The sequence below is a fragment of the Acartia tonsa genome, chromosome 14 (genome assembly GCF_053477335.1).
Source record: "Acartia tonsa isolate MP-2025a chromosome 14, ASM5347733v1, whole genome shotgun sequence".
NCBI lineage: Eukaryota > Metazoa > Arthropoda > Copepoda > Calanoida > Acartiidae > Acartia > Acartia tonsa.
Window position 1 is genome coordinate 18422918 of NC_137273.1, and position 25488 is coordinate 18448405.

The 25488-nt window shown below is 37.5% G+C and overlaps 1 protein-coding gene across 2 annotated transcripts; it reads left to right on the forward strand.

Annotated features, from left to right (window-relative positions):
* Positions 1 to 19330: 19330 nt before the first annotated feature.
* LOC145305867 (uncharacterized) lies at positions 19331 to 25243 on the forward strand. Of its 2 annotated transcripts, none has more exons than XM_080147701.1 (6): positions 19331 to 19486; positions 21915 to 22035; positions 22257 to 22448; positions 22615 to 22865; positions 23147 to 23349; positions 24721 to 25243. In XM_080147701.1, the coding sequence occupies exons 1-6, from the start codon at positions 19407 to 19409 to the stop codon at positions 25131 to 25133; spliced, it is 1260 nt and encodes a 419-aa protein (XP_080003827.1). In that variant the 5' UTR covers positions 19331 to 19406; the 3' UTR covers positions 25134 to 25243. The 2 variants fall into 2 exon arrangements, with proteins under 2 accessions (XP_080003827.1, XP_080003828.1); XM_080147702.1 differs by having other exon boundaries at positions 24734 to 24933.
* The last annotated feature ends 245 nt before the right edge of the window (positions 25244 to 25488 follow it).

The following is a 25488-nucleotide window of genomic DNA, read 5'->3' on the forward strand; positions in this document are numbered from 1 at the left end:
TCAGGGTGTTGTAGTGGATGGTGTCGCCCATGCGGATGGTCTGCCCTATGCAGGTGATCTTGTCATCTTCCATCTTCAATGATCCGGCTAGGGTTGCCGAGACGTAGGTTGGGCGGTTAAGTTTCACTTTGATCGGGTCACCGTAGCCAGAAATTTGGTATTCCTGGACCAGTGACATGCGGCGGCAATTTTCTGCAGTAATCTCCTCGTGCCTCATGGTTTGGGGTACCTGTTGTAACTTGAGATGGCCCCAAACTCCACACTTGAAATGGTATAGGGATACCCTCACTTCGCAGGAGTATCCATATACCTTTGTCAGGGTTGGCCTCTGTAGAATTGTGTAGCGCTCCTTCACTGGAACTTCCTGTGTAGGTTCCTCTGCTCTGCATATTGTTTCCTTGTTGAACTTCTTGATGGTAGAAGGGTTTGTGCAATCTACTATGTCTAATGAGTAAGCCTCACTAGTTGGTGCTACCGAAGCCATTAGCACCGCGATCAGTGGTAGGAAGATTATCGACATGATAAAATTCCACCTCGCGAGTCTCTAGGATCACCGCTTGACACACTCGTTGATTCTTGTTGAACTCCACTGCTTCGGTACTCAAGTTCCAAAAGACTGCTTGTATCTCGCCGGTGTAGTCGCTGTCCACTAATCCTGCCAGTAGAATTACTCCTTCCCGTTCTATGCTTGAACGGCCGAATAACTTAAGGAAATATCTGGGGGGTACACGGGTGTGTAGCTTGAGAGGGACGCAAGTTTGCTGTCCAGGGGGAAGGATTGTGTGGGCGGAGCAGTATATGTCATGGCCCGCACTTTCTCTCGTACCCTTGTATGGTAGCTTTGCTCCGCGTTTGACGGGGATTCTGATTGTCCGCGCAAGTGTTGCCACTGCAGGCGGGTCCATATCCTCGTCCGAGCTGTCTAGCACCTCTTTGCTCTCTTCCACTTGCTGTTGCCAAAGTGTCCCACTCCTATGTTTCTTTCCTCCGGATTTAACCCTCTCCCCTTTTTCGGGTGAGTCCGTGGACGGCTCCTCATTGTCGCTCAGAGCGCGCTTCTCTACCCGGGGTGCGGAAGGGTATGTGTATGTAGCTCGCTCGCGCTCTCTATCTCGGCGCGGTGTCTGCGGGGGCGAGCTTCTTCTCGGGCTTCTCTCTCTATCGGGGGTTCGCTTGGCATCTCTCCGTTGGATGCCCGAACCGGACGGTTCGCAAGATTGATCTCTCTCCCTCCCTCTCTTCTCACTCTGCTCTCTGCGCGGTGTGCGCTGCATCGTTGGTGATCTGGGCGGTGGTGTATCCGGTAGGGGAAGGTTGAGGGGGTCAATGTTGGGCGGTGGTGGTGGTGCTCCTCCCGGTCTATTGGGGGGTCCTTCCTCTTCATCGCTGTCATCCCCATTTGAGAAATCAACTCTTGGATTAGGCGGCTTCGCCTGCTTTTCTGGATTCAAGGGAATTTGCTCCCCTGCCTCATCTCCGTCTTCTTCAAATGGTTCTGGGGGAGAAGTTGGGTCTCCGTCTGTCATTGCTGGGGGGTAATATGGTTTTAACCGACCAACATGTACAACCAAGTCCTCCTTTTCTCCCGCTGGTATTGTCTGAATCTTGTATAAAACGTCGGCACACTTCTCGGTAATTAAGTATGGTCCACTCCAATGTTTGGTCATCTTCTTCTTTGCTTTACCATGGTTGGGTGCCAAATAAAAAACTTTATCGCCTACTCTGAATTCGCGATTGCTGTGGTACTGCAAAGCATTTCTTCGAATGGTGCTTGCTTGACTCTTCGCCATGGCTTCATACATGGTCGTGTACCTGTCCAATAAATTTCTCACGGCTGTGGGAATATCCTTGTCATCGTCGGGGTTTGGTAACCGCAAAATCAAATCCGCGGGTAGAGTAGCCTCTCTACCCTGGAAGGCGAGAAAGGGGGTCACGCCGGTGCTGCTGTGGATCCTTGTGTTGTAAGCCAGGACAACTCCAGGTAGATACTCTGGCCATAGAGTCTCCCGTCCTTGGATCACGGTTCTCAGCGTCTCTTCCATGGTCCGGTGCCACCTTTCTATGAGGTTGCTCTGGGGGTTCGCCACGGGGCCTAGCTCGTGCTTAACACCGAGCTTCTGCAAGAGTTTCTTCATGATGGTGTTGCAGAACTCTTTTCCCTGATCGCTGTGGAATGCCTGCGGGCATCCAAAGGTACAAATGAACTTGTCCATGATCGTCGTGGCGACCTCGTCAGCGGTCTTCTGTTTCAAGGGGTACGCTTGAACAAAGCGCGACCATCCGTCCTGTAGTGTCAGGATAAAATTGTATCCTTCTGGGGTTGTGTCGAACTTGCCTACCACATCCATGTAGATTGTCTGCAGAGGATACCCGTTTTGAATGGGCACATGCGCTCCTATCTTGATGTTGGCCTTGATGTTCTTCTGGACGCAGTCATGACAGACGGCGATCCTCAGGCGGATGTCTGCTTGATGTCCCACATAATAGAAATTTCTCAAAAACTTCGATATCGTGGAGTGCATGCCAAAGTGCGCTCCCGTGGTAGTTCTGTGGCAGTGAGTGAACACCTCTTCTCTCAGGGACAAAGGGACCATTATTCTGCGTCGCTTCCCTGTGAAGGTCTGTATCTCCTGCTCAATAACTCCATCTTCTGCGATTCTCAAGGTGTCAAAAATCTCGGCCAGCCGGTGCACGTCCCTACTCTCTCCACGCAGAGTTGCCTTGTCTGGTGCACGCCGGTCGACGCCAATCCATCTACGAACCTTCTCTAAAATAGGGTCGTCTAACTGATGCTTGTACACTCGGTCTCTATACCGTTCTTGGTGGTCAGGAAGCTCGTCGGCAGGCTCATCATCTACAGCTCCGACATACTCCTCTTGCTCAGCCTCTTCCTCGGCTGTCGGGTCTGGCATATCAGCATCGGTGCGCCGGCTTAGCGCGTCGGCGTTGGTGTTGAGTCTCCCCGGCCGATGAACCACACGGAATTCGTAACCAGCCAGCTCCTCTGTCCATCTGGCCATCATGCCAGTGTTCTTCTTCAGTGACTTCAACTGCTTGAGGGCGCTGTTATCCGTATTTATTTGAAACGGCTTGAAGCTCAGGATCGTCCGAAACTTTCTGATGCCATAAATAACTGCGGAGGCTTCCCCTTTCCACGAGGGATATCTCTGCTCCGCGCCAGTCGTCTTGCGTCCCATGGCGGCGATCAATCTTTCGGCGCCATTCTGAACCTGACTCAGGATCGCACTGATAGCTCTTCCTGAATAGTCGGTGGTCAGTTGGAACGGGATATCCGCTTCAAAATCAGGCACAGCGCGGATGGGTGCATTCTGGAACTTGTCTTTCAACTGCTGGAACTGCTCATCCATCCCTGGGGTCCACTCTAGCTTCGTGGCTTTCTTCTGTGCATTCATCTCACACGTCAAGTCAGCGTACTCAGGTATGAAGGTCCTGTAGTACCCGTAAAAACCGAGAACACTATTCAATTCGGCGACAGTCGCTGGCGGCGGCCAGTTCTTGATACGCTCCACATACTCAGGCACCATACCAATACCTTCATGACTCAGCATGTGGCCAAGGTACTGTATCTTCTTCTGGAACAGCTTGCTCTTCTTTGCCTTCAGCTTGATTCCAGCCTTGCGGTGGGCCTCAAAAACCTGTCGCATCTGTGGTACATGATCCGCAACTCTCAGGTTATACGATATTACATCGTCTAGGTAGCATTGCGCTACCTCGCTCCCCAGCGGGTTCATTGCGGTACTGATGAATCTGCTGTAAACCGCTGGTGCTGTGCTGATGCCGAAGGGCATGCGGCGGAATTGCCACAAACCCGTTGGCGTGGCAAAAGCCGTCAGCTCCCTGGATGCTGGATCGATGGAGATGTTGAAGTAGGCGGCTGTGGCATCTAACGTAGAATATACACGATGTCCTCCTGCGCGGTCCAATAGAGTCTGTATCCTCGGCAGCGGGTAGCTGTTTTGCTCTAGACAACTGTTTAACCTGCGGAAGTCCACTGCCCATCTGATCTTTCCATCCTTCTTGCGCACAGGAACAAGGGGGCTCGCCCATGGTGATGAACTCGGCTCGATCACTCCTTGGTTGAGCCAGTCGGCCATCTGCGCTTCCAGGTCCTTCAACATCTTGGGGTTCAACTCTCTGTATCTCTGCCGGATGGGCTCCGTCCCTGGCTTGAGCTTCAACTTCATCGTTACCAGGTCTGTGTGCCCAGTGGCCTCTCGACTGAATATGTCTCTGTACTCATAAATAAGCTCCTTGACTTGCTTCTTGACGTCGGGGTGCTCGTTCAGTAGCTCGTTGTCCTCCATCTCCAGGTCCTCCCACACTTCCTTGAACGTGGGGTTCTCCATCTGCTCCTTCGTCATGGGCTTGTTGGGGTCGCTTGCGTTGCTCTCGGACATTGACTGGATAACTTCGTGGGGCTCTCTCAACACCAAGCTTTCGGTGTTGATCACCATACTGCTGTCCTCACAAATCTCGGCGGTGAACACACACCCGGCCGATGCGACACACGGCTGCTCCTGTAAATTCACAACAGGTATGCGGACAATCCCATTTTGCTGGGCTCTGTATACTCCTTCCAACACACGCACTGGACTATCATCTAAAACGGTTTCTTCTACCATGACAGTCATTTGCGGTCGGAGTTCTCGGCTAGGAAGAAAATTCACGACAGACACTGACTCTGGCGCGAGAATCCTAGTCGCTTGGACGGACAAACGGACAGGACGCGGCCGCTTACCTACTGCGACGGTTTTCAAACGAACGGCCGGCCCTTGGGAATTACGAAGCGGTCCCTTGACATTACGTGTCCAAACGTTTTTGCGCTCAAAATCTGCTTTTGCTTTGTGCTTAAAAGAAAGTTGCGCAACATATGATTCGACGGAATCCGGTTTAAGTGCTAAAAACTCACGTGAATGGTGCACATTACCATTCGCAAAATTATCTTCTGCTTTACATAATTCTTTAATAGTGGGTTTACAAACGTTTAAGGCACTACTATAGCTACTTATTTCTGCATTCAATTCCTCGAAGGCTCGCAATGAAACACTTATCTGAGGGTTGGGGGGCGAGTGCTCCCCCGGCGGTTTTCCAGACCGCTCTTCGTCTTCTGAGGCACTTGGAGCCTCGGAGTCAATGGACTGCACAAGCGGAACTCTCGTCTGCTTCACGACTAACGCCGCCTGCGCCGGTGATGAATAATCTAGAACTCCGCGAATCTCCTCGACCCACTTGCACCCAAGATTGATGGGGGTGCGAAGCTCAGGTATAACCAGGGCCTCTCGAATGTAGCTAGGACAGTCATCTCCCAAGATGACGCTGATGTTGTAAACACGGCCGGTGACGTCCATATCTCCGCCATTCGCCGCTGTTCCCACTGTTAAATCGCAAGGAACGATCGGCAACTGTAGTTTCCGGGCTAACTCCTCATTTACGGCGACTCCTTCGTGCAATTTATTACCGGTATCGATAAGACCATAGGTCCGCACAGTCGGTCCATTTGCACGCAGGCTGATCTTGACCATGGCCCGGGCGCCTCGTCGTCCTTGCATCTGGTTGAGGGTGGTAGGGTCTACAGCTGCTGAGGGACTCCGACCTACCGACGGGAGCCCTCTCTCACATTTTTTGAAGTCTTGCTTCTGTGGCCAACTGCTTCCAGACAGTTGACATCTCCATAGAACTGCGCCTGGTCATCATCTCCTACGCCGCTGTCAGTGTCTCCAGGTTCGTTGGTACGCATCTCTCGCACGGCGTGGCGGCCACGGTCTTGTTGTTGTCGGCCGCGTCCACCGCTGTTGGCGTTCTTCTCCTGGTTCCTCTTGCGCACGTTCGCCAGCCGGTCCTCAGGAATAGTACACGTCTTCTGCCAATGGCCAGGCGTGCCACACCTCCGACAGTTGCCTTTCGGTTTGTCTTTGGTGGCACCGCCCGTACCTTTACTCGCTTGCTGCTTCTTCTTAGGACAATTACGCGAGTAATGGCCAGTCTGGTTACAATTGTAGCACTTGACGCTATTGTTTCCATCTCCGACAGCGTTGACCTCCATATCCTCGGTGCCGTCGTTGCGATAGATGACACAGTTGGACGTGGCGAGGCCATCCATGGAGGTATCCTCAGCATCTCCATGGTGAATAAGCTGGCGCTGAGTGGCAATCTCGTTCATAATGACATTCCGTAGGACACCCATGCTAGTAATACTAGGTAGCTGACAGAAAACTCTTTTTCGCACCTCTTGATGGCGTAAACCAAGGGTTACCTCCTTCCGGAATTGACCTGGGTCGCGGTTGTCTGGGGAGTAGGCCTTCAACCACATCTGCTCTTTCTTGGCAAGGTAAGTCTGCGGAATCTCGTTCTTGCCTTGCGACAACTGCTTATACGCGTCCTTGTTGATGTCTGAATCTGAAGGTGCTAAGAAAATAGCGTCCAGCCTCTCCATCACTTGCTCAAGGGTGAGCGCATCTTGGTTGTCGGCGACTTCTCGGGCCATCTGGAACGCTTCTCCGTCGAGACTCATGATGTATTGGCCTTTCCTGCCCTCTTGATCCGATGGGTGATGACGAGCAATTCTAAACGCATTGGCCATCTTGGTCTTGTGGCCATCCCAATCTTCTCCTGCACGGTTGCAAAACCGAGGGAAATTCTGCTTGTTAAGTTTCCTGCGCTGGTTCTCCAACCAAGTGTTGCCTAGCGCAATGAGCTGAGCATTCTCATTCGGCGCTCCTTCTGCTTGTGCCTCTTGAATGGCACGCTGCAAATTCAACTGTTCTAGATCGGCAGCCTGGGCAGCTTGCGCCATTGTTGAAACTTAACGAAAGTTGTTCAAAATTTAAAGAAAACTTTACCAAGTTGGTGTTCCAGATGTCAGAATGGTCCCACACTGGTCTCCAAACACAGGGATCTTCGTCCTTTCTGATCTTAGTTCTCATAAAAACTGTCTGGTCACACACGATCGTCCGAAATTACCATAGTTCCTCGGGGTAATTTCCACGTAAATCTCCTGTTGAGCACTTCAGTTTATCCAAGCACAGCTGACACCAGTTTGACTGTAACGGATCGGACGTTCTTGTTAGCTTTTTAAAAAAAAACCAATAAAGCCCGCCTCGAGCGGTGTGGCGGCACTTCACGTTGAGTTGGTAACGTTGTGGCTGAAGCGATTCAAGAGCGAAGCAATTCGTTCCCTTCGTTGTACGTCTCCGATAAGTTAAAGAACAAAACTGCACGCAAGTACCCACAGGGGATTTATAAGTTTCTGGATAATTAATGGCAGCTAGAAATAGCTGCATAAAAATAAGAGTGATACTCTACTAACAACTGTTTGTGCGGAACTGATGTATTTTCAATAGACAAGTATAGTTTACACAAATTAATGAATACATATTATATTAATATACATATAGGAAAATTACAGAGAGTATTGAAGTATTGAGGGGGCGTTTCTGATCATACAGGGATGGCTAGGGATACACGTAGGTCTGCACAGGATATAGCAGCAGGCCTGAGTGTATGTTGAGTTTCCCGTTTAGTCACGTTCAGTTGTGCCGGGGAAATCTCCGTGATGCATTGAGGATGCCAAATCCCTGGATAACTGGGAGCCTTTCTCTACAAAAGTACATAAGTTAAATATCGCCTAAAACCTACACGCGTAGATTATAAAAAGGTCAGATATACATATAAATGCGCAGCATTATATGTATATTAATTTCTTGGAAAAATATGGGCTCATATGATGATATCATGAGATTTTAACAGAATATAATAAGTACAAATGTTTCATAATTAAACTCGCGATCCGTCATTTGTGGGCTTAAAAATTCAAATAAAAGTAAAATCAAAAGAGAAAAATAAAAGCTTTAAAATAGTACTAATTTCATAAAAATCTGTCCACTCGTTTAGGATCACGAAAATGTCATTCTGCTTAATTTACAAGTATCTCAAGTAAGACCCACTACACCGTCAAACCTGAGTTCTGGGGCGTACAGAGCATTTGTATAAAGGAGGAAGGTGGGGAACTTTTTGTCTGCAACTCCAGGTCAGCCCCTCCCTGCTCCCCTATCCTGTCTTCAGATCCCCGTTCATCAAAAACTGCTATTTCTCTCCCCTCAACAAAAAAGTTTCCCTTCTTTGACAACCTTCAAAGTTTCTCATTGTCTTGTTCTTTTTTTGGAAATAACTGTACTGCTTGTAATCTTCTTAATGGTAATCATTCAATAGCCAAACAAAACGTGTTTCTTTTAGGTGACCAATTTATCCCCCCAATAGTTGGAAGTCAAAAAGAGTGTGTCCCTACTATTAGAATAAGTAACCCTACTTTTGAAACTCTTAAAGAGTCCTTAAGAGCACAGAAAAAAAACGGGTTGGGTAAAAATGAGGGAGGGGTTGCCCTGGTATCCATTCTTTCTTATCTAATTAATGTTGGGGCCACTGAATATTTATCTAAATTGGGTGAATTTTCTGAGTGGGTTAAAGCAGAAATGGGATGGGAGGTTATCCCGTTTTTCACCCCCTACCCCCACGGATTCCCTGAGCACGCCCTCATAACTATTCAGCAATTTTTGTCTGTAATAAAAGCAAAATTTTTAGGCGATTTTATGGGTGGTGTGGAAAACAAATTTTCAATGTGGAAACCTTTCTCAATTGCTTGCAGGGATTTAGGTATGGACAAAAAAATCTTGCCTGTCCCCCCCATCTCCTTTATCAAGAATAACAAAACAATCACAATCCAATGTGATAGTGAAGTTTTCTTAGGCTCTACCAAACCAAATACTTTGATAGAATCTACTTTTCTTCCTTTACTTTTTAACCAATTGCGTTGCGTATCTCCCCCTTCCTCCCCCCTCACTATCCCAAGCTCTGACGCCCTCTTGGGTGGTTTCTCCGGTAGTACAAATACCCCTCCCATAACTAAAACAAAACTTGTTCTTTTGGGCACCTCAATTCTGAAAAACTGTGTTGAAAAAATTAAGGATTCTGCAACTAACTCGGGTTTTGACGTCATTGATTTATGTAAAGGTGGAGATTTTTTTAACAATATTAAGGGGATTAAATTACCAATATCGACCAATTCAAATGACACTTTAGTTTTACTCTTTTTGGGAAATCATATTTTTAGCAAAAGTAACCATTTCAAGAAAGATGGTGTTTACCATTTGGAAAACCCAAAATTTTTAACGGACAAACAAATTAATAGTCTTATTGCTGAAACTTGCAATCTTATCTCAGATATACAGTTAGGTTTTAAAGGTAAAATAAAGCTGTTTGGTCCTTTGCCTCGTTTTTCTCGCAACTGTTGTTCAACCCCTCACCACCTTATTACCCCCTCCTTCCCTTTCGATACCACGGGGGAATATATTCTTTATTTAAATAAATTTATGGCTTTTCATCCCCTGTTAAAGATAGAGAAAGTTGAATTTATCCCCCCAACTGCAATTTTTGGCCGCACCCTTCCTGTTCCATTCACCCATGACCTGGTCCACCCCACAGTAGCAGCCACGAACACCCTATCCTCCTATCTCAAGACCATCAGCATCAAGCGGGTCACCTCTCTACCTGTCATCAACAGGAAGGAATCAGAATCTTTCTACAGCTGGGTTACAGCCTTAAAAAAACCAACCCTGTATCACACCCCCTCATTCTGCTCAACTATGATCCCAACACCAGGCAGCACATCATCACCCAGTAATCAAACACGGACCTTGACATCAGGCACCTCAACCAGTACCGTCAATATAGATGACTCATCACTTTCAACATCTCAAGCATCACATATACACCACCCGTCAACTTTCCCCGATCCTTCACTGCTTTCGGACGATGAAACCTCCGATATGGAGCTAAGCAAAGAAGACCTAGCTGCAGCATTGGCATCACTAGACATGTCTTTTGACTAAAAATTAAACTGTAATTTTAAAACTGTAATTTTAAAAGTTATTCAAAGGGGACTATCCACGAACTCCTCTTTTAAACTCAAAAAAATCATATTTTCACTGTATGAAACCTTGTATATTTTTATATTATTATTTAATTTTTCTTGTTGTGAATTATCAATAAAATACATAATAATAATAATAAATTATTACATTAATCTTGATCATATTTTACTTAAAATAAACGATCTATGAACTATAAGAGTAACAAAAATAACAAGCTTAATACAAGCATAAACACAACAGTATCTCAATAAAATTTCTATTCTTAAGTAGACCTATAAGAGTGACAAAAATAACAAGCACAAATCTTTAAGTAACATAACAAAATATATTTAGTACTAAATTACATTTAACAGTAATTACAACTGAAAATTTTATTAATGGCATTAATTATCAACACATAACCAGTATATTAGTAAAAAAAACTACTTCATGAAAGTATACATGAGTAATTATATACTCAAAATCTTATCAGCAACAGATAATAAATTTCAACACTTTCAAATACTTACCCACTGTAATATGTATGTTTAATAAAATATGATAAATTATTAAATTGCTTACCGTTTCCTAGTTTATTCATAAATATATTCTCCTATGGAGACTATTTTCATAATTATCCTCAAGGCGGGGGGGATAAAGGCAGAAAGGAAGGCTACAAAAACTAAAAAAAATATAAAATTTAAACATGAATGACATTAGTAATAATGTACAAGGATTACCAACTAATTTCCAACAAATAACAATAAATATCAATAATACTGAATCCAGTTATGTTGATTGCTCTCACATCAAAAACCTAAAACACTTCAGCATAGCTCATCAAAACATTAGGAGCATTGACAAAAATTCAAATAATTTTCTATATCTACTAAATGAATTAAACTCTAACATAGATATAATATGCTTCACAGAAGTATGGGGTAACATTAATAACCTTATCATTCCTGGATACCACGAACCAGCAACATTACTTAGAAAAAACAAAAGAGGGGGGGGTTAGCATATACTGCAAAGATTACATAAACTTTAAAGTTATAAAAGAAATGACAGTTATAAAGGGTCATATTGAATTCCTAACCATCGAATATAAAACAAAAAACAAAACCAATATCCTTTCAACTCTCTACAGACCCCCTTCACAATGTACACATGACATCGAAAACTGCATTAAAGATATTAAACTGCTCTTGGAATATAAGGACACACATTTCCCAAACACTAACTATGATATACTTGGAGATCTAAACATGGACATCCTTAAATATAACACTATGGAAAGTATTAGAAAATTCTACCAGACCTTTGAAAATCAAAACATAATACCCCTAATCAACAGACCCACTAGAGTCACTAATAACACTGCTTCTATCATTGATAATATACTATCAAATAATTATAATAACAGCAAAAACTATATCATATGCAACTCAATTACTGACCACTTCTTAATCATTAAATCCATTCAAAAAACAGATATCACCTACAAAAATACTACCAACACTTATCACCGCAGAAAATTTAACACTGACAACATAAACCACTTCTCAAATAAACTAATCAATGAAGACTGGTCGCACATTCTCAATACAAACAACACAATTGACAAATGGAACAAATTTTTCAATAAAATAGACAATATATTTAATGAATCATTCCCAAACAAAAAATACACCTTAAAAAAAGATAAAAAAAAAGACACCAATTTTTCGCCATGGATAGATGACGAGATTAAGAAACTATTCAAAATTGAAAGGAAATTATACCTTAAAAAACTTAAAAGTAAACTACCTTTACATAACGCACAACACGTAGAGTTTAAAAAAGAGCTACAATCCAAAATTAGGAAAGCTAAAATTAAATACTATGAAAATGAATTCAAAAAAACTAAACACGACTCCAAAGCTATGTGGAGATCAATCAACAAAGCCACAAACAGACACACTAATAACAAAAAAAATACTAAACCTGACAAAATAATAATTAACAATAAAGAACTAACTGAAGATATCGACATTGCTACAGAGCTAAACAAATTCTTTAACGGAATTGGTACAGAGCTATCAAATAAAATTCATACAGACAATACAAAACAACAAGAATACATAAATAACATACATGAACAAAACACTAGGTTCAAATTCAAAAACATAACAGCTGATGATATAACAAAAATAAATAAGACACTAAAACCTAAACTATCTGCAGGACCAGATGGAATCCCAAGTGTCATAATCAAAACCATCTTACAAAAAATACCCAGAGTATTAGCTAATATAATAAACAGCTCACTACATTCAGGTATTGTTCACAACAGATTAAAAGCAGCAATCATCGTTGCAATCTACAAAAAAGGCAGCAAAACCGATCCTAACAACTACAGACCAATCGCTCTTATAAATGCCATTTCCAAAGTGCTTGAAAAAGTTGTTGCTCACCAACTAAGAATGTACTTAGAAAAAAACAATATACTTTCATGCAAGCAATTTGGATTCAGATCATTACACTCATGCATACATGCAATGATTGCAACTATGGAAAAAATCGAAAAGGACAAAGATAATAAGATGTCAACATCTTCCATATTCATAGATCTTACCAAAGCATTTGACACCGTTGACATAAACATACTACTAACCAAACTAAAAAAATAGGAATACAAAATACAGAACTCAACTGTTTCAAAAATTATTTAAATGGCAGAACACATACATGCAAAATCGGAGAAAAATTCTCCAACTTTCTAGCTTCAAAAATTGGGGTGCCACAAGGATCAATACTAGGACCATTACTTTTCATCATTTATATAAATGATTTACCAGACATGATCAAATGTTTCATAAATCTCTTTGCAGATGACACCATGATTGCAGTAAGTGGCAAAAACAAAACAGAAATAGAAACCCTAGGAAACACTATAATGGCAGAAATCACTGAATGGTTCAACCACAATAAACTAACCCTAAACCCCACTAAAACCAGAATTATAAATTTCAACACAAAACAAGAAATTAACATTAAAATAAACGATACCATCATACAAACTGTTAAAAGCAATCACATTAATACTCAAGAATCCTCTTTCAAATTCCTAGGATTTCTATTAGATGAAAAAGCAAATTTTAATAGCCACATCAATAAAACAATAAGTAAATTAAATACATGCAATCATATCTTAAGAAACATAAAAAAAGAGATTCCAACAAAGCAAAAAATACTATGCTACAATGCACTAGGTAAGCCTTCCATACACAGTTATGGAATCTTGACCACAAAGATTTTTTTATCCAATCTTGACAAGTGAGGTATTTTTGGAAAGAGGAATATATATAGAAAACGCCTATGTAAATAAGAAAATCCGCAGAAATCATATTTGCAAGTTATTTGCAAAAATCTGCAATGTTAATTTGCAAAATTAATTTCATGCCTTAAATGACAGATTTAGAAAAAATCTTTTTATGAAACATGTTTATTTATAAGTTTAGAACATAATTAAGGCAAAACAATTTTCTTTAGTGTTGCTTTTTTCACCCTATATATGAAAAAAGCAGTTTCTCACATTTTATGATAAAAAAAGGTATAGGAACAAAAAATAAGTTTTTTCTTGATATAAACACAATAATTGGCATAAAATCTATCATCATAAATGTAAAAATCAGATATAGAATCCTTTTTAGAGCAAATATAGTGCAAAAAGTAACTAAGACATTTTTGCAAAGTATGAAAATCTAAAGAAAATAGTTCTTTTTGCTTTTGATATACATATCAGATAAATGTATATAAAATTAGTGATCAAAAACTATAAAACATAATATAAGTTTTTTCACCACTGTAATTGATTAAATTGCACTTTTAGGTTTAAGAATTACCGAAGTAGTGCATAAAAACTCTTTTTATGAAGTAATTAAACAAAATAAATGTCAAAAAACCAACTACATAATGGTCTACTGCATTATAAAAAACGCCTAATTGTTGATTGGAATTTATTTTGTTTAATAACTTAATAAAATGAGTTTTTATGTGCAACTATGGTAATGAGTAAACCTAAAAGTGCATTTTAATCAATGATAGGGTTGAAAAAAGTTATAACTTGTTTTATAGTTTTTGATCACTAATTTTATATCCATTCATCTGATATGTGTATCAAAATCAAATAGAACTATTTTCTTTAGATTTTCATACTTTGCAAAAATGTCTTGGTTACTTTTTGCACTATATTTCCTTAAAAAGGATTCTATATCTGATTTTTACATTTAGGATGATAGATTTTATGCCAATTATTGTGTTTACATCAAGAAAAAACTTATTTTTTGTTCCTATACCTTTTTTTATCATAAATTGCGAGAAACTGCTTTTTTCATATATAGGGTTAAAAAAGTAACACTAAAGAAATTTTTTTGCCTTAAGTATGTTCTAAACTTATAGATAAACATATTTAATAAAAAAAGATTTATTTAAAAATAAGTCATTTAAGGCAAGAAATTAATTTTGCAAAATAACATTGCAGATTTTTGCAAATAACTTGCAAATATGATTTCTGCGGATTTTCTAATTTACATAGTCGTTTTCTATGTATATTCCTCTTTCCAAAAATACCTCACTTGTCAAGATTGGATAAAAAAATCTTTGTGGTCGAGATTCCATAACTGTGCATAGAATATGGAATTAGCATTTGGGCACCAAACAACACAAAAGCTTTAAATACAATCACTACTATACAAAAACGTATCATTTTAAACATACATGGATCATCCAGAAGAATCCACACTGAACCACTCTTTAAGAAATACAAAATTCTTAAATCCAAAGATCTAATCACATACAATAACCTATTAATAGGACACTCCGTTTTCTATGAATACGCACCAACTGCAATTCTAAACTTAATAAAAAAAGAAGTTCCACATGAGAGACTACGCAGGAATATTTGGAACTTGAAAATAAACGGAGCAAACAAATCATCTATAACAAAATTTACCATTCACAAAGACTGGAATGAACTAAATATAGAATTAAAACAAATAAAAAACAGAAAAAAATTTAAAAAAGCAATACTAAAACACTTTATAGATAAATACAAACTATTCATAAACTGTAGCGATCATAATTGCAATATCTGCTACTAAAACCTACACAATAACCCTTGTACATGTCCATAAAATAATTACTTATAAACATACTCTCAGCCTTCAGCCTGCCTTGTCCTCCGCCGTCTTCTCACAATCAGTAACATGAAAATTATAATTAAGTCATGGGTAAACCTACAATAGTATCTATTATACAAATGTAGTGCCATGATCTTCCTAGTTATATTTAATATCTTATTATTGATATTGTTTATTCAATGTAATGAACTTATATAATAATTGTTATAATTAGTGGAATTAATAAATATCTTTAATAAAAAATATCTTTACCTTTTCTAAAGCAATGAAAACTGCTACCCTGCTGCCAATGGATGGGGACACTTAGATAAAGGTAAAATTTAAAGCCCCACACCTTATGAAACCTAACTTGTAATATGTCACATACTTGCAAATAGACAAATGACCAGCTTTTTTTCCAGCTTCAGCCGTTTTGACATGTCAACAACTGGTACAGGTTATTTGAAACATGTTTGTCAATGCTATTGAAGAAAGGTAGATTTGACGTACATATTCAAGGATTTATCTAACAACCAAAACCAGCTGTAGCCATTACCCAGATGCCATATGGATGGGCGTCCACAAAAATTAGTAGAATATTTGAGCTCAGCACTAAGCTATAAAAGTTAGAAAGAATTTTAATGAATGTAATAGATTTGAAATCTGCATAAAATTTTAAGGAATTTTTATAAAATTCGTTTTTTGTATAATTCTTTATCTATAAGCGCAAATACAAATTAAGTTAAATAATTTTGACATCTGTGATTGGTGGATTGAAAACTATCTGTGCCCTGATTGGAGAAGCTTAAGTGACGTACATCATTCAACCAATTAGAGCGCAGGTAGTTTCCAATCCACCTATCCTATTGGTCAAAATTTATTAACTTAAATTGGATTTGCGCTTTTAAATGATGAATTATATAAAAAACAAATTTTATAAAAAATCCTTAAAATTTTATGCAGATTTCAAATCTATCATATTCATTAAAATTCTTTCCAATTTTTATAGCTTACTCAGCACCCATAAAACCTACCCAAGTCACAAGCCCTATATACACCGTTGTAAGCTGTTTTCAAAAGTTTAACAGCTAAATATAGCAATCAAACATGTTTTAAATAAGTTTTTTGATGAAAAAAGCTAAAATTTTAATTAAAGGGGTGTACTTATACTAGAATATTCTATTTTTAGGTTTCCCGGAAAATACCAAAAAAATGGTTGAATAGCTGTTACCCAGCTGACATAAAGACAGGCGCTCACAATTTTTGGTAGCAGTTTTGGGCTTGGCATCTATAATAACCTATATCTATATCTACTATTAAAACTTTTACATTTTCATAGCTGTTTCTCTAGCCATTTTAAGCAGTTTTGGATGTATAACAGCTATGTGTGGACATTTAACTTTGCTATTGTTAAATGGCTGAGCAACAGCCATTTCCCAGCTGCCATACAAATGGTTGGTCACAATTCTTGTAGGTATTTTTGAGCTCAGCAGGAGCACCCCTAAAAACCTACCCAAAGATACGTCACAAGCCTTATCTACAAATAATACTCTTGGCTGCCACCAGCTGTTTCAGCTGTTTCTGAGCTGCCATATGGATGGTCAGTCACAATTCTTATTGGTGTTTTTAAGCTCAACACCCCTAAAAATCTACCCAAGACACGTCACAATATCTATCTACACATAATACTCTTGACCACCGCCAGCCGTTATCAGCCGTTTCTAGCCATTTCTTAGCGGCTTTGTTTGATTTAGGGAAAATAGACCTACTAAGGCTTACTCATGCAAAATTTCGGATTGAAATTCGAATTCTAAGAACCATTTAATCATTGATTACGAGATTACCCCGCCCCTCCCTTTATCTAAAAATAGATAGCATATAATCATCCTAATCAGTGGCTTGCTTATATACACCCTCCTTAAACACACCACACCCCCCTTATTTTAAGGGGTGTAAATTTAATGCCTTTACACCCTCATTGGAGTTTATAGAGGTGTGTATTAGAGGGTGTAGGCTCTTATCAAGAGGGTGGACATTGGTTGACACCTAAGGAGGTGTATCCATCCCCCTTAATTTTACAAGGGTGGTGTAAACAACCTCTATACCAACCTTTTGCACGCCTTTGATCTTAACTATACTTTTAGAGTACATAAAGTTGTAAATTCTGTAATTATTCTACACAAATTATCTTCCTAAATTGATATATAATTTTCGGGGTGAAATGCGGTGGACTAAAAATTAAAATTTTATGTAAAAAAAGATATCTTTGAAACATTCATGTCTTGAAATAGTCCGCCCTTGTACTCAATACTTAATTATTATTCAGTGCATCAATTTTGCGTCTAAAGTTTAGTTTAAGCATAAATTTCTCTAACAAATGATAAAAAAAGATAAACTTTTTTTTGATAAAATGATAAAAAGTATATGTAAAATAAAATAACCAGCAAAAAAATTACAAAATTATGTTCAATAGAACAAAAATTAGAGCGATTTGTATGCCTTGTAAAATGTGTATTCTTCTTAAAAATTGTCATGAAAACATACGTTGAGTAAAACTTTTATAAGTTTCCCATTTCTATAAGTGAGACAAGCTGCAGTAAACAATGAGCTTTGCTACTAAAAAGGGGATGGGTGGGTCGATTTTAGACATTGTTTATCAGAGACAAAAGCGGGAATCTGCACATGAATTTTATGGATATAATAGACCTCTGGATGAATTAAAATTTATCTTAAGTATTAAAACTGCTGACGACCAGACAAAGTATTGTATAACTATTTTTGAATGAAGAAATTAAGGGTAATATTTACTGTTAAGCATAAAATATAATTTTTGATCCTTCTTTTTATATAAACCTGTCACAATATATACAGCTTCCTTTTGATTGCTCAGAGGTTAGGATATATGCCATTTTTAGGCCTTTTTTTCTTGTGAAACATCCAGGTAAAAAGCAATTTTTTTTGACTTAAACAAAGTATTTCCTGTTACCAAAATACTAAAATATCATATAGTAAAACATCCTTATATGAATTATAGGTGTTCAAGTAAATTTCAGGTTCCATGTACAATCCTGCAGATCCTGATCCTCCAGGCTCCAGCAAACTTTAAATGGCTGCTTTGACTTAAAAACTTCAAATTTGAAACTTAAGCTTTTCTGATATGTCTACATGAAATATTAAAATTTTGTGAAAATCTGCTGCCATTTTCCTGCTGCTCACATATTGCAGTAGTTGGACAGTACAGCGTCCAAGTACAGCTGTTGTCGTTGAAATTTGTATTTTGTGATTTCTAATACAAAATTGACATGAAATAAACATTTGCTGAAGTAAATATTCTTTTAGCTTCAAAATAAGAAAATTACAACATTTAAAATTTTGCAGAAAAAGAACATAAAACAAAGGTTGTTGATTAAAGGGTAAGGAAGCAAAATATGACTTTGACTGACTTATAGTCGGTAATTCTTTATCAAACTGTGGAAATGCACAAAAAGTTTTAGCCCTCTTGCTCTTGCAGGATCAGAGATGATACGGGGAGAAGACTTGACATAAATGTCATCTTTTAAGTGGTCGCATTCTAAAAATAAATTTTTAAAAATTCTTTTTTGGTCAGAAATTTTTTAAAGTACATTTTATCTGTTGTATATCCGATATGAACCTGACCTAATGGAGATATATAATTGCCTTCATTGCCAACCATCTGCCAGAAAATGAAGACTCAAAACAGAATTATAACATATTTTTACAAGAAGGTTTCAAGTCCCAACTATTTTATTTTTGAAAACATTTATTAACATAAAATAAACATATTGTTTGAACAGGTGAAAAGTACTGAATAAAAATGTGCAACTTACATAAGATTTTTCAAGTTGAATATGTCCAATATTTGTTTGCAGAGAAAGATAAAATATATTGATCTCTTTAATTAAAGAGAAAACAAGAATGAAATATGAAAAAAAGTTGGGTTTGGAGCCAATAAGATCATAAATCATATGTCTTAGTATTTTCATGCCTCTACAAAATGTACATTTCTTTTGTATAACTTTACCTTTTAACTAACTTAATTCCCTTTAAATCTTACGAGTGGGTATTCTAGAGTGCTTCCCTTTTTTTTGGAATCTAACTATGGTGGGACTACAACCCCCCTTCAACCGCCTTTTTTAAATTCACGCACATAGGGATAATAAGTTACTCAATACTTATAGAGAAGTTTAGCTTGTCAAAATGTTTACACACCAATGAGCTCATTTATTTATTATCTTTGATTTTAATTTTTAAAACTTAATTTTATAATTCAGCAGCAATAAGTTTGGTTTACTAGAAAATGCCTATTCTAGACAATTTAGAGCCAACTATAAAATACCTGTCTAAACATGTACCATCATGTGCAAAATGGGCCCATAGGTTATCTTTTCTTTACATTTTAAACTGTTTTTTTTTTAAGTATTATGAAAAGGGTATAAAAAACTCAAAAGGGTACTCTGAAACCTAGTAGAATCTACTGCAATAAATTGATTTAGTTTATCATTATTATTTTTAACTCTGCAGTATGTTTCTACAGGTGTCAGAGTTTATTTTAGATACCCCTTTCAAAAATGCTTCAAAAACAGCTTAAAAATAATATTATTTTTGGTTGCATTTTTTATGAGGTAAATCAATCCTTATTTTAAAGTAACACTGCATGGTTCCGTTTGTTTGTACCCAAGGAACTCACTGAAAGCTTAACCAATATGGTTCTTCTTTACAGTGAACCTTTATATTTATATTGAGTAGGGTACCACATCCCTGCAAAGAGAAATGGTCAATGGATTAAATATTTAGATCAGCCAACAACCCTTCCCCCCCACACAGATCCAACCGTCTTTCAAGTTTCCCTAGAGGTCTCCTTTCTTCTAAAGCAGGGACAAGGGAAGGTCTGTCTGACCAACAATTCTATTAAAATCATGCAACCTCATCACGAAACCTTTAAAAGTTTTGAATGTTATGGATAGTTCAACTATTATCAAAAAGGGTTTATAGTAAAGTATGTTAGGGTATGCATTTACTAAACCTCATCAAAATAGTGTACACTATTAAAAAAGAAAAAAAACAGACGATTATTCAAAACAAAAACAGAATTCTTACTAAACAATTCAAAAGTAGGGAGATTAAAAAAATATTTTTAATTACTTATTAGAATTAAAATCTTTACATTTTTTTCTTATTTATAATATTTGATTAAAGACAAAAAACAAAATATTTTGATAAATTTTTACTTGATGCATTTTCAAACACTTTTATTAACCCCTTAAAGCAAGTTAAGACAAAAGTTTTATATTGATTCAATAATTAAAAAAACATCTTACTTTAAAGCTCAAAAATAAAATTCATTGTTTATTACTTATTAAAACAAGGATGACAACATCCATAAAAACGAAGGTCTGAAATTGAAGGACAAACAAACATTAACACTAATAGAGTGTCAGAACTGAATAAACTGAATATTAATGCATATGTCTGTCTATACAAAATTGTAAGTAAATTTGTTGCAAAACTGAATAAATACATGTTACTGTTTAAGGACATAATGACGTTTTTAGGACTTGATTATAGAGATGCTTCGCTTATAACACTATACCTTGTTGTAATAGGAATCAGTATTCAAAAAATCAGATGACTAGGATAATTTTAACATACAAAAATTTGTTGTAAAAAAAGTAAAAAATAAGCCTGTTTTAAATGGACATATCAACTTTCTGGTAACGATTTTAGAGTTGCTGAGCTTTCTAAGTGGCATCTAACTGCTATAGTAATTAGCATGTAAAGTTTAAAATTGATAAGACAATTCTAACTTTTTAAAATTAACAGAAACAGCTAACTGTAATGGTTGGACGTACGGACTTACAGACAGACCCTAGGTATAGAAAAGCTTCGCTTTAAAAAAATAAATTAAACTAAAACATAAAATACTAAATTCTATTTGACGAAAATCTTAATTACAAATAAGCATAAAAAACATATATTGGTGCCTTACCACATAGTTGCCTATCAAGCATTGATCCCCCTCCTTATGTAAATTATATCTTTTGGTTTCATTAATGCTATACCAAAAGGACTCCCGCCTCTTTGATCATTTACAATTTGTTTTAAATAAATGGTAGGGAAAGGGGGGGTTATGTGCTCTACAAGGCACTTTGGGGGAAATTACCCATATTTTAAATTCTGTAAAAAGTTTGTAAATTGTAAATATTCGAGAAGTTGTTTTTATATTCAAGTATTGCAGTACATGTTAATTATTTTATGATTTCAGGGAAGCTTCTTATTTACATTTCCTATTTTGCCACTTCCCTTCAACATTACTTACAATTTTTATCATAGTTTTGTTAAACTTTTTCAATTTTGCTTAGAATGGATTCCTAATATATTTTTCATTCTAAGGGTATATATAAACACATACATATTTTTGTTGTTGTTGTGTTTTAGTACCTTAAAACCGACTTAATCTAAAAAAAAACTACTTAGTTACTTTTAACCGCGTCATACCAAAGACGTTAAAAATGGTACCTACCTGCTCTGTTCGGCACAGGACATCAAAGAGTTTGAGTAGGGGGAATGCCTTGGCCCCAAACAGGCGCAACTCGCTACCATGCACAGTTAGGATCTCCAGACAAAGATTGTGCAATCAAAGGGTTGGTTGTCTGTAATGTACTGTACCACGGGTATGAGGTGAAGGACCAAGATTCTGGCCTTGAGTTGACAAGTTGACTGTTCAGTCCAGGTGCAACTCACCCACACGACATTAACATTGCTTAATTAAAATAATAAAAAATATTATACAATCACTTCTTTTAAGGTGTAACAGATGGTGTCAAATTATTGGAGAAATACCTGGTGTTGAGCTCATAACTGGAGCTAAGGTCTTTGGGCTTGGTTGTGTTGAGGCTTCAAGATTGATTGCTGGGATTTCCAAAAAGGTCTTAATATTTTAGGATGCATAGACTCATTAGTTGAAGACAATTTGATATAAAATTTATACAAAATCAAAGGCTTAATAATCACTAAACAAAATATTTATGATACAAAAAGGTCTCAGAATATTAAATTTTCTAGTTATAGGGGGAAAAAATCTTAGTTTCAAAATTTTGAATTGTTTTTTAATCTATATTAATCTATATTAATTTTTACCTTTTTTCAGGGACTCTCTAAATTCTTTAAAGAATTAACAGGACAAGTGAAAAGCAAAGGTTCAAAGTTGAGTAAATTTATGACTCAGGAAGATATCGACTTTGCCGATGCTATTGAAACTATTAGGATCAGCAGTAAAGAACTAAAGAAGCAAGAGATGGATGGATTGGCTGAGCTGAAAGAAGATTTGAGAGCTGTCAAGGTAACTAAATATATATATTATTTTTGTACTAGCTGTAACGCCAATAGAGGCCTTTAGGGGTACTTGAAGTGGTAGGGGAGGGGAAGGGGGATAGAAAATTAGAATAGGTAGGATTCCTGTATTTTTTATTGGTCAATTTAACTAGAATGACTAATTTCTGTTTCAGGGTCAACTCTCTGACATGGAAGACATGCTGGTCAGCTTGCACCATCTAGAAGGATGTAAGAGGATTTTTCGACAATATCAGAACTGTGACTGGGCACATGATTTCCAGTATTATGTGGCATTGTTCCAGGAGACAGTGGGTGATTTTGACTTGCAGAACCTAACTCAACTGTTTAAGAAAGTTTTTGAGAGGAAGTGCCAACAATCTCTGACGCCACTATATCAAACTTTTATACACTTGTGGGACTGCAGGTAAATAATTTTTCTTAGTGATTAAAATAAATAAAAAAAATCTATGCATCAATTTTTAATACATAGCACTTTAACTCAATATTTAAAAAAAAATATATCAAAATTTTCTTTTAGAAGAAGGAATTTAATGGTTATTTGCTTTTGTATATTTAAAAATTGCATAAATTATTAACTGGATCTTAATGATCTGCAAAATTACATTGATGAACTAAATAGATGAAAATAGTTAGCTTTCTTAGATAGTTGTGATAAAGTACATTTATATATTAATTAATTTTCAGGTCAATGTTTTTCTACATAAAGACTGCATACTTTCAAAACCTACCATCAACTGCACCTGCTATGGATTTGGGACATAAAGTTTACCATGAGTTGACAATGTTTGAAACAGACTGCAAGGCCATGGAAGATGCTGCTGATGCTGCTTTGGGATTTTCCTTTCTTGCAGCATTTACAAGTGATAAATCTTGGAAGCTTCAGCTCTGTAAGTTGAATTTTCTTTTTTATAATCTTGACCTTTATGGGCATAATCATTCTTGTAATCAAGGACGTCCACGGGGGGGTGTAAAGTGGTGATTAACCACCAAAAACATTTTTCAGGGGGGGTAATTCCCCCCCCCTCCAACAGTTTATGGGGGGGGGTAATTACCCCCCCCCCCCAACAGATTTCAGGCGAGGTAATTACCCCCTCCCTAAGCCAATTTTACCCACAAGGTAAAATTTTATTTGGGGGGGGGGGGGGGTTAAAAAAATTGCCCCACATTTTACCCCCCCCCATCAAAACTTTTTACCCCCCCCCCCCAAAATGAAAAAGCTTGGACGCCCTAATTAAATTAAAACAAAAATGACAACATCCATAAAAGCAAAGCTCTGAAACTGAATAAGCAGAATATTAATACATAAGTCGAAACAATATTGTAAGTAAGTTGGTTGCAAATCTGGTTAAATACATGATATTATTTAAGGACAATATTACATTTTTAAGGACTTGATTATAGAGATGCCTCGCTTATAACATTGTGCCTTTTTGTAGAAATCAGTATCCCAAAAATCAGATGAATCGGATAATTCTAACATACAAAAAATTGATGTCAAAAAAGAAAAAAATAGCGTGTATAAAATGGACATACGGACTTTCTGGTATCGATTATAGAGTTGCTGCGCTCTCTAAGTCGTACCTAACTGTTATTTGAATATTCATGCAAAGTTTGTAAATTAAAGGACAATTCTAACATGTTTAAATAAACAAAAAGTGCTAACTGTCCCGTTCGACTGACTGACCATAATTATAGAAAAGCTTCGCTTTTAATAAAGAGAACAATTTTTGACGTTTCCAACCACTTATTTACTGTTATCTATCATACAAAGTAGAACGATAACCGTCTGTCTGTCTGTTTGTTTGTAGCGAAGGTTCTCGCTAACCGCTTAACCGATCGGATTCTCCTTAACAGAGTAGCTTCTCATAGGTCCCGGGAAGGTTTATAACTATTTGGGGGAGGGTACCACCACCCTCCCAAGAAAAATCGCTTCTAGAAAAAAATTACCCTCCTTCAAAAAAAAAAGAATATTTAAAAAAAACTTAAATAAAAATGGGGAAGGGGGGGGGGGCACCCCCCCATTCCTTCCCCCCCCTAAACTTTTTTTTCATCTTAATTTAATAAATGGGTTTTAGGAATCGCCTCCCCTTTCCTTGAGTGCTCCTAGAGGTTTCTAGGGGGCGAATTCGCTAGTTAGAAGAAAAAGCATTTAAAATTTATATTCAAAATATAATAGAATATAATAGAATATTAATCCGTGAAAAATATGCTTTTGATATCTAATAACTATAAAGAATGAATATATAATACATTTTCAGCTTACATTCCAAGGTTTGAGGATTTTGAGAAAACTGAGGCGAAGTTTGTTATGGAAACTACATGGGGAGAAATAGTTGGAAGTACCATTCCTAATAAAGTGAAGTTATACAAACATGAGAACAGTGATTTTGTAAGAATTTATAATTTATCTAATAACATAGAATCTATACTCAAATATAAAGATAATCTTGTGCAACCTAGAATATATAGAGACTTGTATCCATCTGGAGGCACCTGCATAGGATACCAATATTTCAAGAGGGAAGGTGGAGTGAGTCAATATTACAGACTATATAGATTTCCATCAGGAATGATTATATATGAACATCAAATACACAGAAACAATAAGTGGGAATTAATTACAAAATATGAGTTTGATCAAATCAATTTATCATGGTCTAAAACAAAATAAAAAAAAAACATTCGGAATTTTATTTTATTTTAGATGTGTATAGTTACTAAATATGTAAATATGCTTGTAATATATAACAAATTAATGAAATAATATATTTTTAAAATGTGTATTACCTAGTATATTTTTATTAGCTACTTAGGCTTTTTCAAAATTCAATTGACATTTTATAAAATTACTAGCGGCTTCGCCCCTAGCATCTAGGGGCTTTGACCCAAGAGGTGGTCAACATTTTTTTTTTGCGAAATTCGTAAAAGGACCAAGGAAATCTTCAGCAAAAAAAAAATAGGGGGGGATTTTTTGTTTTTGCGGGGGTTGGGGGTGTCCCACCCCCCAAGAAAATAGCCTAAAACTA

Coding starts and splice junctions, on each gene's coding strand:
- LOC145305867 (XM_080147701.1), top strand. CDS start 19,407: ATGCCTATTCTAGACAATTTAGAGCCAACTATAAAATACCTGTCTAAA. Junction 19,487..21,914: donor TGTGCAAAATGGGCCCATAG/GTTATCTTTTCT, acceptor ACTTCTTTTAAG/GTGTAACAGATGGTGTCAAA. Junction 22,449..22,614: donor AAGATTTGAGAGCTGTCAAG/GTAACTAAATAT, acceptor TTTCTGTTTCAG/GGTCAACTCTCTGACATGGA.